The 12,210-nt window shown below is 58.6% G+C and overlaps 5 protein-coding genes across 5 annotated transcripts in view; 3 read left to right on the top strand and 2 right to left on the bottom strand.

Annotated features, from left to right (window-relative positions):
- Window positions 1-123: 123 nt before the first annotated feature.
- Window positions 124-1,483, bottom strand: PTSG_09161 (uncharacterized protein). Its single transcript, XM_004989358.1, has one exon. The coding sequence runs from the start codon at window positions 1,464-1,466 to the stop codon at window positions 159-161; it is 1,308 nt and encodes a 435-aa protein (XP_004989415.1). The 5' UTR covers window positions 1,467-1,483; the 3' UTR covers window positions 124-158.
- A 251-nt stretch (window positions 1,484-1,734) lies between these two features.
- PTSG_09160 (uncharacterized protein) lies at window positions 1,735-2,991 on the top strand (the record flags this gene model as incomplete). Its single annotated transcript, XM_004989357.1, has 1 exon — window positions 1,735-2,991. The coding sequence occupies one exon, from the start codon at window positions 1,735-1,737 to the stop codon at window positions 2,989-2,991; it is 1,257 nt and encodes a 418-aa protein (XP_004989414.1).
- An 896-nt stretch (window positions 2,992-3,887) lies between these two features.
- Window positions 3,888-5,210, top strand: PTSG_09159 (uncharacterized protein; the record flags this gene model as incomplete). Its single annotated transcript, XM_004989356.1, has 1 exon — window positions 3,888-5,210. One exon carries the CDS (start codon window positions 3,888-3,890, stop codon window positions 5,130-5,132), a length of 1,245 nt encoding a protein of 414 aa, XP_004989413.1. The 3' UTR covers window positions 5,133-5,210.
- A 433-nt stretch (window positions 5,211-5,643) lies between these two features.
- Window positions 5,644-9,892, bottom strand: PTSG_09158 (TKL protein kinase; the record flags this gene model as incomplete). The annotated part of the gene is made up of 3 exons (XM_004989355.1): window positions 9,615-9,892; window positions 5,948-9,242; window positions 5,644-5,744 (listed from the first exon to the last, which is right to left on the bottom strand). Exons 1-3 carry the CDS (start codon window positions 9,711-9,713, stop codon window positions 5,644-5,646), a joined length of 3,495 nt encoding a protein of 1,164 aa, XP_004989412.1. The 5' UTR covers window positions 9,714-9,892.
- The window catches only part of PTSG_09157 (uncharacterized protein), a gene marked incomplete at its 5' end in the record, with an annotated part of 4,616 nt that continues 2,258 nt past the window's right edge, over window positions 9,853-12,210 (top strand). Inside the window, 7 exons of the mRNA XM_004989354.1 lie at window positions 9,853-9,880; window positions 10,160-10,347; window positions 10,584-10,678; window positions 10,793-10,859; window positions 11,125-11,186; window positions 11,354-11,525; window positions 11,849-12,070. Coding sequence (XP_004989411.1) covers window positions 9,853-9,880; window positions 10,160-10,347; window positions 10,584-10,678; window positions 10,793-10,859; window positions 11,125-11,186; window positions 11,354-11,525; window positions 11,849-12,070 — 834 coding nt within the window. The remainder of the gene's footprint in view (window positions 9,881-10,159; window positions 10,348-10,583; window positions 10,679-10,792; window positions 10,860-11,124; window positions 11,187-11,353; window positions 11,526-11,848; window positions 12,071-12,210) is intronic.

Genomic DNA, 12,210 nt, shown 5'->3' with positions numbered 1-12,210 from the left:
CACCACACACACCACACACACCACACACACCACACACACCACACACACGCACACCCACAAAGCAAACACACCCACACACACCCACACCCACAAAGCAAACACACCCAGACCCACACCCAGACCCAGACCCACACACACATTCATCCCCCCACCCCCCTTCAACACCCTGGGTCGATGACGAGTATGTGGTCTGCAAAGCTTGGGATGCCGTAGATGAGACCGTTGCCTGCAAGCACACCGCCAAACCACCTGGATGTTCCAGCAAGGGCGCTGATGGAGGTCGTGTCCGTGGTGTTGGTGCGCGGGTCAAAGATGAGGGCGGACGCGGCGTCGTGTGGAATTCCGATGATGTTGCCGTTGGGGGCAAGCACAGCACCGATCCCCTTGGCCGAGGTGGTCTGCTCAGCAACGACAAGCGCGTCCGTGGTGTTGGTGGCCGGATCTATGACAAGCACGGTGGCGTTCCGCGCAGGAATGGCGTAGATGCGGCCGTTGCCTGCAAGCACGCCGCCGAGCCATTTGTAGAGCCCCGCCCCAAGCCCTTGTATGGTCGTGGTGTCCATTCGGAGAGAAACAGGGTCAATGATGAGGACAAACGACGCCGTGGATGGAACGCAATAGACAAGGCCGTTGGGCGCCTGAACGGCGTTGTACCACTTCTGGCCGTCCGTGGGAAGACCAGACAAGGTGCTGATGTCGGTGGCGTTGGTGGTGGGGTCGATGATGAGCACGGATGTGGCAGAATAAGGCACGCCAAAGACGAGCCCGTTGTCCGCAACCATGCCGCTGAACCACTTGTACTGGCTCGACCCCAGCGAATGCAGCGTCGTGGTGTCGGTTGCGTTTGTCTCCGGGTTGAGCACAAGCACCTCTGCCCTCGATGCCGGAAACATGTACACGAGTCCATTATGTGCCAGCACAGCACCAGCCCACTTGTGTATGCCTCCGCCAATCTCGTGGATCGTGGTTGTGTCTGCCGTGGTGGTGCTGGGGTCGATGATGAGGACGGCGTCAGCGTTGTACGGCGCAGCGTAGATCAGGCCGTTGCGCGCCAGCACGCCGCCAACCCACTTGTTCCCCGCGACCCCAAACTGCCCAAAGTCCTGCCGCACGCTCGCACGGCACACCTCCGCTCTCAGGGCATCGACCCTTGCCTGCTGTAAGCGAATGGTGCGCTCCTGCGCATCAATCACGCGCTGCTGCGCCTGCGCCACCGCTCCGTGCTCCTGCAACGTGCTCTGGTGCGCCGCAACTGTCTCGAACAGCCTGTTCATGTTCAACCCGTTCACCAGCACGGGCTGCGTTGTTGGGTCACTCGTGTTGACGTGGAACGCGCCTGCGTCATCCTCTGCCAACACCACCTCGCCCATGCATCGATGCCAACGGTGGTGATGGTCGCTCACCGTCAACAACGCCGTCACCACCAACCACACCACCACCACCCTCCTGCTAAACGTGTTGTTCATGGTTGGCGTCGTTGTGCTGAAATTTGTGGATATTCTTCCTGAAACGCCAACAACCACTGTTGGCCGAGTGAGAGCAGACACACACGCACACACACACACACACACACACACACACACACACACACACACACACACACACACACACACACACACACACACACACACACACACACACACACACACACACACACACACACACACACACACACACACACACACACACACACACACACACACACACACACACACACACAACCACACGCACAACATGACACCGCGTCCTCCAAACCTCCCCACCCTCACCCTCCTTCTAACATTCCTCACGCTCACACTCACCGTCCCGCGACTGCACGGCGAGGTGGTGATGATGGAGGACGACCACGGCGCGCTGCACATCAACACGAGCAATCCAGTGAACGACCGCGTGTTCGTGAACGGCGTGGACGTGGGCAAGCTGTTTGGGGCGATTCAGGAACAGGAGAGCATGCTGGCAGTGCAGCGGCGCGTGAACGAGGAGCTGCAGCAGAGGGATCGGCAGAATCGGGCTGCCCTGTGTCGCCGCTTTCCACCATCGGCAGACTCCACAACACTGACTGGCGTCGGCACCGGAGGCGAAGACTGGATTGGTGGCGTGCTGGCCAGCAACGGCCTCATCTACGGCATCCCCTACAACTCCGCTTTCGTGCTCATCATCGACCCAGTGACAAAGGCGGTGGACACGACGACCATCACCATCCCAGAGGGTGAGCACTGGGCGGGGGCAGTGCAAGCAAACGACCTCGTGTTTGGCTTCCCAACAAGCTCGCAGGCTGTCCTCCTCATCGACCCCAGCACAAACGCCACCGACACAACGACGCTTGGGAACCTGCCATCGGAATCGGTCAAGTGGATCAGCGGTATTGTCGCTGACAACGGGCTCATCTATGGCATTCCGTGGTCCGCCTCCTCGGTCCTCATCGTTGACCCAGTGACCAACGCCACCGACACCACGGCCATAGCCAGCGTTGGAACAGACCCGTTCAAGTGGTATGGCGGTGTGCAGGCGCGCAACGGACGCATCTACTGCATGCCAAGCAACGCGCAGGCCGTGCTCATCATCGACCCGGCCACAAACACGACAGACACCACCAGCCTTGTTGGCTTGGCCAGCCGTGGCGGTGGCTGGCGCGGCGCCGTGCTCGCCAGCAACGGGCTCATTTATTGCATCCCGTACGTGGAGACGTTTGTGCTCATCATCGACCCAGCCACCAACGCTGCCGACACCACCTCCATCACCGACCTCCCCGACAACAGCTTCAAGTGGCAGGGCGGCGCACGGGTGGCGGACGGCCGCATCATCGGCTTTCCACACTCTGCCTCATCCGTGCTCATCATCGACCCGGCCACGAACACGGTCGACATCACGTCGCTTCCCGTGACAGAGGGCAGCAGCAAGTGGTTTGACGGCGTGCTTGCAGACAACGGCCTCATCTACGCCATTCCCTTCAACCACGAGCACGTCCTCATCATCGACCCGGGCTGCTGATGGATGTGTGTGCGTGTGTGTGTGTGTGTTTGTACGTGTGTGTATGTGTGCGTGTGTGTGTGTGTGTGTGTGTGTGTGCGTCTTTGTGTGTGTGTGTGTGTGTGTGTGCGCGTTGTTGTGTGTGTGTGTGTGTGTGTGTGCGTGCGTGTGTGTGTGTGTGCGTCTTTGTGTGTGTGTGCGCGTCTTTGTGTGTGTGTGTGTGTGTGCGTCTTTGTGTGTGTGTGTGTGTGTGTGTGGTGTGTGTGTGTGTGTGTGTGTGTGTGTGTGTGTGTGTGTGTGTAGCGTAAGCGCACTGCACGTGTTCCCAACCTCTGCCGTTAATTCCTCCGATACATGCAATCCACGTGATCTTGGCACCTGGTACGATTCCCTGACCCTTAAGCTCCCTCGTTTCGCTGGGTTCTTTCCACCATGCTGCTGCGGTTTTGCGCTTGTAGGAGCCCCCTCTTTGCATCTCGTTTCTACACCGCCCTTCTTGCACAGCCTCTCACTTGTTGCCTTTCCCTGCCTTGGTTTCAACCGCTATAACATGGAACAACCTAACAACGGTCCTGGTCCCTCCAAACGCTTGTTGCATGTTCGGTGATGGCTCAAATCAAAGAAGAAGTCGTGCTCGAAGTGGGTTGATGATTGTAGAAAGTTGAAACAAATCATTCACAAATGCTCCACGACCAACCACACAAGGACAACTACCAACGAACGCACACACACACACACACACACACACACACACACACACACACACACACACACACACACACACACACACACACACACACACACACACACACACACACACACACACACACACACACACACACACACACACACACACACACACACACACACACACACACACACACACACACACACACACACATAACCACACGCACAACATGACACCGCGTCCTCCAAACCTCCCCACCACCACCCTCCTTCTAACATTCCTCACGCTCACACTCACCGTCCCGCGACTGCACGGCGAGGTGGTGATGATGGAGGACGACCACGGCGCGCTGCACATCAACACCAGCGAGCCTGCACTTCAAACAGTGTTCGTGAACGGCGTGGACGTGGTGGAGGAGCTGGCAACGCTCCGAGCCTCATTTTCGGCACAGGCAAGGGCGCTTGCTGAGCAGGAGGCGAGAAACGACATCCTCAACTCGCGCCTGTGCGCCATCGGGGTACCGCCTCGCGCTGACGCCACAACAATCGCAGGCGTCGGCACCGCAAGAAGCGACTGGATTGGCGGTGTTCTGGCCAGCAACGGCCTCATCTACGGCATCCCCTATGTCTCTGGCTCGGTGCTCATCATCGACCCCGCCACCAACACCGCCGACACAACATCCATCTCGGGCCTGCCTGAGGCAGGTAGCAAGTGGGCCGGTGGCGTGCTTGCGGACAACGGCCTCATCTACGGGTTTCCCGAAAGCGCCACCTCCGTGCTCATCATCGACCCACGCGCCAACACCGTGGACACAAGCACCCTTGGCGGGTTGTCCTCTGGAGAAGGGGGCGGCAAGTGGAGAAGTGGCGTTGTGGCGAGCAATGGGCTCATCTACGGCATTCCCTGGGGGGTGTCGCCTGTCCTCATCGTCGACCCGGCCAACAACACGACAGACACCACGTCCATCCCGCCACCGGGGGATTCCTGCTGCAATTGGTACGGCGGCGTGCTGGCAGACAACAACCTCATCTACAGCGTCCCACACAACTCGGAGGCTGTCCTCATCATCGACCCGGCCACCAACACGGCCGACACCACGTCAATTGCCGGATTGACAGGCTTCAGCAAGTGGTACGGCACCGTGCTTGCAGGCAACGGCCTCATCTACGGCATCCCGGCAAGCGAGACGACCGTTCTTGTCATCAACCCCGCCACCAACACAGCCGATAAAACGACCATCACCGGCCTCCCAGGCAACGACTTCAAGTGGCTTGGAGGCGTGTTGGCGCCAGACGGTCGCATCTTTGGCATCCCTTTGTCCGCGGAATCTGTCCTCATCGTCCACCCGACAGCCAACACCTCCGACACCACCTCGCTCCCTGCATCGGCCGGCAGCATCAAATGGCATGATGGCGTGCTTGCAGGCAACGGGCTCATCTCTACTGACGTCCTCATCATCGACCCGGGCTGCTGACGGATGTGTGTGTGTGTGTGTGTGTGTGTGTGTGTGTGTGTGTGTGTGTGTGTGTGTGTGTGTGTGTGTGTGTGTGTGGTGGGTGGTGGTGGAAGTATGTGTGTGGGGGTATGTATGTGGGGGGGGGGGAAGATGTGTGCATGTGCGTGTACGTGTGCACTTTGCAAGTGTGCGCGCTTCTTCATGCGCGTAGTGTTGCGCCTCCTTGCTCATTCCTCGTTTGGAGCGGCTTTCTGATTCAAACGCTCGCGTGTTCACGTGTTCACGTGTTTGCTCCTGCTCCTTACCCTTTCTTCATGTGCTGGTTTGGGCGCAGCGGCCTTCATTTTATTCGCTATTGATGGCATGTGCCTTCTGCAACAGAAAACGGTAACAAAACCAGAAAGCAGCCAAAGAAACAGAACGATGCACCGCGGGTATGGATGGTATCATGAAGGCGGCGGAAACAAACAACAACTGGGGCAGGAGACGAAAGGTGCACGCGAATGCACACACACACACACACACACAATCAAACAAGATGGTGGTCTTTGAGTTCGCCAAAGGACGGCCGCTCACGCGGGTCTTGCGCCATGCACTTGTGCGTCAGCGACTGAAACCACTCGGGGGTGGCTGCAGGAAGTGTGTGAGTGTGTTTGGTGAGGAGCGAAGGATGCGCAAGTCCGTAATCCAAACACACACACACACACGCATGCACGCACTCACACGCTCCCTTACACACACACACACACACACACACGCACACACACACACACACACACACACACACACACACACACACACACACACACACACACACACACACACACACACACACCGGTGCATCTGGTCGAGGCTGTGGATAAAAGCCATGCCACTGGCAACATCGCGCAGCAGTCGTAGCTTCAAGTCCCACGCTGTCGTCGTCTCATCTCGTTTGTCGCGTCCTGTGCTCACCAACGTCAACTCCTCACCGAAATCCTCTGCAATCACGCTTGCATCTGTACCGCCATTAGCGCCCTGCTCCACCCCCATCAACACCTCCTCCATGTCCTTCTGCAGCAGGTCCTTGAGTGATCCCATCGCCACAAACTCCAGCACAAGGAACGGGCTGCCGTTGGGGTCTGTGCCCGCGCCAAAGAAGCGCACCACATTCGGGTGCCGTGTCTTCTGCAAGAACTCCACTTCCTTCTTAAACTCCAACACCGTGCTCTCGTCAAACGCCATGACAGCTTGCTGCAGCACTTTGACTGCCACCATCACCGTGTCCCATTCTGCCTTGAACACCACGCCAAAGGCACCTGCAGCCACACGCTTGATCATCCTCAACTCCCCATATTCAACCTCCCACGCCTGCTTCAGCGCCATCACTTCTTCGTCTCGCTCCACCAGCAGCTGCTCCTGCAGGCCGATGCGCTTGGTGAGGCCACGGTAGCGGCGTGACAGCCACGCCATGAGCAGGCCAAACAACAGCCCGCCAATCACGGAAGGTGCGGCAATCTCCGCCACGTTCTGCACGTCCCGAACGCAGCGGCCTGCCGACAACTTGAAGCCGAGCGCGCACGTGCAGTTGAGGGAGAAGTGGAGCGAGTACGCGTCGTGGCGCACGTTGCCGAAGAAAACGAACCCGCGGTGGTTGACGCCCAGCGGGCACTGGATGCGCGTGCCGTGAAGTTCAAGGGCTGGCGGGTGATCGCGCTCATTGCGCAATCTGTTGTTGAGGAGCTGGATGGGTGCCGCCACCTCGTTCACCCGCTGCGGCTGGTCCAGCCACGTGTTCTCCGCCAAGTCCAGGATGTCCACCGTGGCGAGGCACTTGGCAAGCATGGCGTCGAGTTGCGCGTGCTCGCGCCAGCCTGTAGGCATCCCCTGCGCCACAAACGCCCGGTGGCCAAGCGTGCTGCAAAACATGCTGTCGGGCTGCAGGCGTGTTCGGCTGATGTCGAGAATGGGCGTTGGCTGCGCGTCCAAGCGCGTGAGCTGTTCGCAGCCGGCAAGGTTGAGCTGGGCCAGGCTGTTGTGTGCTGTCACCGTCGCCAGCTGCTTGTTGTCCACAAACGCCACTGCATCGATGATCTTGTCGCGGCACAGCGTCAGGTGTGTGTACCCCGTATTGCTGAGGACGAAGCGCGCCACGTTGTCTGCCAGCAGCGAGCACAGGTCCTGCTCTGTGACGGTGTCCTGGGTGAGGCCTGGCCAGCCCACCTCGAGTGTTGCCAACTCGACATCTGCATGCGCAACCAGAAACTTGAGCACATCGCCCGCGTCAACGTTCAAGAGAACAAGCCCCAGCAACGGCAGCACCACGCGGTCTTCGTTCTGTCGCTGCTGCTGCTGCTGCTGTCGCTGTATGACCTGCGTCGGCTGTAGTGTGGCTGTGCATTCCACGCCTTGCGCTGCCTCTGCTTCCAGGGCCGTGATGTTCCGGAGCGAGAGCACATGCGTCAGGTCCATGTGCGTGATGTGGTGGCGCGTGAGGTACAGGTCCTCCAGTGCTGGCATGCTAGAGACATCCGGCAGGCGTTGCAGCGGGTTGTAGTTGAGGTTGAGGTCAACCAACGACGGCAGCGTTGCCTCAAATGTGGTGAGCTGGTGGCCACTCAACAAGAGCTCCTGCAGGTTGACAAGCCCTTGTAGGGTCTCCGGTGCCACGGATGTGAGGCCACCAAACTGGAACCACAGCCGCTGCAGCTGTGTCAGGTGCTCAAACACGCCGTCTGGGAGTGCGCGAATGGGGTTGAAGTCCAGGTGCAGGGCGGTGAGCGCAGTGCACGGCGCAAACACGTCGCGCGGGAGCTGCGTGATTCCGTTTCGGCTCACACGAAGCGTCTGCAGCTTGGACAGCGGCGAGAACAGGCGTGAGTGCAGCTGCCCCACACGGTTACTTGAAAACTCGAGGTGGGAGAGCTGGTGCAGGCCAGCAAAGAGGCCAGCTGGGAGGGCGGTGAGGCGGTTGCTGGAGAGAAACAGCAGGGTGAGGGACTGGAGGCCCTGAAACGCGTCTGGAGGGAGCGATTGGAGCCTATTGGACCGCAGGTCCAGCCAGCTGAGGCGGGTGGTGGTGACAAACAGGCCCGATGGCAGTGTCGTGAGTTCAGTGGTGGAAATGTGCAGGGAGTACAGCATGGTGAGGGGCTGGAATGCCCCTGCCTCCACGGTTCGCAGCGGGTTGTTGCTGAGGCGGAGGGTTGAGAGGCGAGCCAGCCCTTGAAATGTGCCGTTCGCTATGGACGAGATGTCAGCGCTCCAGAGCGACAGGAAGGTGAGCGCGGTGAGGGCCCTGAACGCGCCCGGATCAACGCTGACGATGGGGTTGTCGTTCAGGTGCAGCTGGGTGAGGCTGCGCAGTGGCCGCAGCGCGTCTGACGGGACGGCGGTGAGGCGGTTGTTGGCGAGATTCAGCACGGAGAGCGCGCTCAGGCCAGCAAACACGTCCGGGCGCAGGTCTGTAATGCCGTTTGCTGCGAGCTCCAGCCGCAGCAGCTGCGGGGCGAGCGCAAAGTCGCGGGCGTCGAGTTGCAGGTGCAGGGTGTCGCTGATCTGCAGCGTGCGCAGCGCAGCAAACCCGTTGAGCATGGCCAGCGAGAAGTCCACAAACTGCAGGCCGCTGAGCGACAGGGTCTCGACGCTCGTCCAGTTGCCCACAAACAGCAGCGACCGCAGGCGGTTGTGGTCCAGTTCGCCGGTCAAGGTCAGGCGCTGCACGGAGACGGAGGCGTCCATGACGGGCACGGGCCGCTGCGTGTCTGAGGGCAGGGTGCCTCTCCCTTGGAAGGTGATGGTGAGTCCGGTTGCGGGCACCAGGCCCTCGCAACGTAGCTCGTGGCCAGTGGTGTACACGCACTGGCTGTGGATGTCGGCCACCTCTCGCCGGTTCCGCCGCGGTGCCCCGGCAACAGCGCTGCCGCTTACAACAGCTTGTGCTGCGGCAAGGGACTGGGTCTGCTGGCACCCCATTGCGTTCAGCACACGCTGAAGTGGGGCCAGGTCGAGGGGGCCGGCGTTGGGCGTGTCATGCGAGAATTTGGTGTGCGCGATGGAATCGAGATACGTGCCACCTGCACCATGGGCCTCAAGAAGACCAACCATGTCGCCTGCCATGGCGCTCAGGTCTGAGCAGGACGGCAGTTGCTGCAGGAAGGAGAAGTTTGGGGGGGGGGAGTTGTGAATGTGTGTGTGTTTTTGTGTGTGAGTGAGTGTGAGTGAGTGAGTGAGTGAGTGTTTTTGTGTGTGCGTGTGTGTGAGTGAGTGAGTTTGTTTGTGTGTGTGTGTGTGTGTGTGTGTGTGTGTGTGTGTGTGTGTGTGTGTGTGTGTGTGTGTGTGTGTGTGTGTGTGTGTGTGTGTGTGTGTGTGTGTGTGTGTGTGTGTGTGTGTACTCGTTGTTTGACGTTTTGATATTGTGTGCTTTTCTCGATGCGCACACACTCACTAAATAAAACAGTAGCACGCCCCTCTGCTCCTACGTGTACGCTTCACAAGTCCACCATCCTTTTGTCATCTCACCTGGGTGTCGATGATGACCTTGCCCTCATCCTGTGCCACTGCCGATTCGTGCACCAGCACACCCACCACCGCAAACACCAGCACCAACACAAGCACCATCGTGCAGGAGAGCAGGCTTCCTGCTTGCTTCTTATCTTTGCGGTGCTGCTTGCTGTCTTTTTGCCAATTGCAGTGGCTGCGCGTTGCAAATTGCAGTGGTTATTTTTGCGTCGACAAGTGACACACAAAAAGACACAACATGGCTGCCATCGCGCAACTGTACGCAGGTTGGTGCGTGTGGTGCGTGATGATGGCGATGTTGAGTGATGTCGATGTCGACGATGGTGCCGCGGTGGCTGCCGTTACCGCTGTAGGCTTGTTGTTTGTCTGCTTGGATCGCTTGTTCGCGTGCCTTCGTTTGAGTTTTCTCTTCTTTTCATTCGTTGATGGCGTTTGAAAAAGCTTGCGCGTGCTTGCCGTCAAACGCAGATGTGTCATGCATGCATCTTCGTTCAGGACCTTGCATGCATGACTCAAGGCCTCACCCACGTTGACTGTTGTGTTAGTGGTTCGCGAGCCTTTGGAGCCGAATGCGAGCGATGACGAGCTGTGGGAGGACCACCTGAAGGTCAGGGAACTGGTTCAGCGGCTGAGGCGGAAGCAGGGCACTGGCATCGCCCGAGATGCAGCAGGCACATCGGACTTTACCACCCTCGAGGCGTGGCTGCGAGCTGAGGGGGCGATCATCCAAAAGGTGTGTGTGTGTGTGTGTGGGGGGGGGGGGGTGGTGAGTGAGTGAGTGTGTGTGATTGAGTGAGTGAGTGTGTGTGATTGAGTGTGTGTGTGTGTGCGGGTGAGTGTGTGTGTGTGTGATGGAGTGTGTGATTGCGGGCATTGACACATCCACGCTGCAGTGTAGCCCATGTGAACATTGTCGAACGTGTGCGTGTGCTTCCAGCACTCAAGCGTGTACTGTTGCCACTGCCATAGGTTGAAGTTGGCGTGAGTGGCGCAGGGATGGGCAACGGCCTCTTTGCGACGGAGACCACGGAAGTGGGCGAGACGCTGCTGCAGATCCCTTCAAAGTCAGTGAACATATGTGTATGTGTGTGTGTGTGTGTGTGTGTGTGTGTGTCGAGTGCACTGGGTCCGTTCACCGTGCACGTTCCCACATCTGACCACGTGCTGTCGACTTGCAGATGCATGCTGTCAGAGGTGACAGCAGCATCCTGCAGCAAAATTGGCAGCTTCGTCACCTCCGACCCGGTATGCGTGTATTGTGTTGTGTGTGTGTTGTGTGTTGTGTTGTGTTGTGTTGTGTGTGCGTGTGTGCGTGTGTGTTGTGTATTGTGTATGCCGCGTTCGTGCACACCTCCACGTGGACAATTTCTTTCCCTCCAACTGTATTCGTGGCACACCCCGCTCCCGTGACACCGCCACTGCACGTGGCAACGCATCTAACACGTCGCTGCCACGTCACTGCGGCTTGCTCTATTCCTGTTCACCGCCATTCATCGTGACCTATTCTTAGATGCTGTCAGCAATGCCAAATCTGGCGCTGGCCGTCCACCTCCTTGCCGAGCTCAATGACCCGTGCGTATCTTGAGTGTGAGAGGGAGACGGGGGGGAGGGAGAGCGGTGGCTTGGGTGTGGCTGCTGGTGTTCGTGACACCGTCAAACGACAGCCTTGTTCACTGACTGCTCAGGATTGACATCGCACACACGCACACACACACATACACACACACACACACACATAGTGCGTCGCCGTACCGGGCGTACATTGCGACGCTGCCGTCGTCTTTTCCGCTGCCGATGACGTGGAGCGAGCGCGATATTGCTCGCCTGCGCGGACTGCCGCTCTTTGCTCGCGTTTTGCGCCTCTACCGCAACGTCGCCCGCCAATACTGCTACCTCTACACACGCATTGTGGTGTGTGTTGTGCTGTGTTGTGTTGTGGTGTTGTGGTGTGTTGTGTTGTGTTGTGTTGTATTGTGTGTGATGTGCTGTGTGTTGTGGTGTGTTGTGTTGTGTTGTGTTGTGTTGTGCTGGGTTGTGCTGGGTTGTGCTGTATTGTGTGTGTGTGTGTGTGTGTGTGCTGGGTTGTGCTGGGTTGTGTGCTGTGTGTTGTGTTGTGTTGTGTGTGTGTGTGTGTGTGCGTACTTGCATGAGTTAGTCGAGCACTCATTCTCTCGCTGCTGCCAACCATTGCCAACCATTGCCAACTCGCCGCCATCCCCACCTTCTCTGCGCAGGAGGGTGCTCTGCGCCCGGCCAAGCAAGACACACAGACCACTGCTGCCAAGAACAAGAAGAAGAACAACGGCAAGAAGGGTGGCAAGAAAGGCACGAAGAACGCCAGCAGCACCAGCGTTGAGGCAACCAGCAGCAACAGCGTCGAGGCAACCGGCAGCAACAGCACGAGTGGCGCTGCGCTGACACCGTCGTCGTTTGTGTATGATGATTTCGTGTGGGCGGTGTGCGCCGTCATGTCAAGACAGAACAGCATCCCCATCAGGTCGGACGGAGGTGATGTAGGCACTGTGTGTGTGTGTGTCTGTGTGTGTGTGTCTGTGTGTGTGTCTGTGTCTGTGTGTGTGTGTGTGTGTGTGTGTGT

Source organism: Salpingoeca rosetta (genome assembly GCF_000188695.1).
Source record: "Salpingoeca rosetta unplaced genomic scaffold supercont1.29, whole genome shotgun sequence".
In the NCBI taxonomy this organism is placed as follows: domain Eukaryota; class Choanoflagellata; order Craspedida; family Salpingoecidae; genus Salpingoeca; species Salpingoeca rosetta.
The sequence above is the reverse complement of the archived record's forward strand: the minus strand, read 5'-3'. Positions and strand labels throughout refer to the sequence as shown.

What these genes read in the sequence shown, in the direction of transcription:
- PTSG_09161 (XM_004989358.1), bottom strand. Translation starts at nt 1,466, where the DNA reads ATGAACAACACGTTTAGCAGGAGGGTGGTGGTGGTGTGGTTGGTGGTG.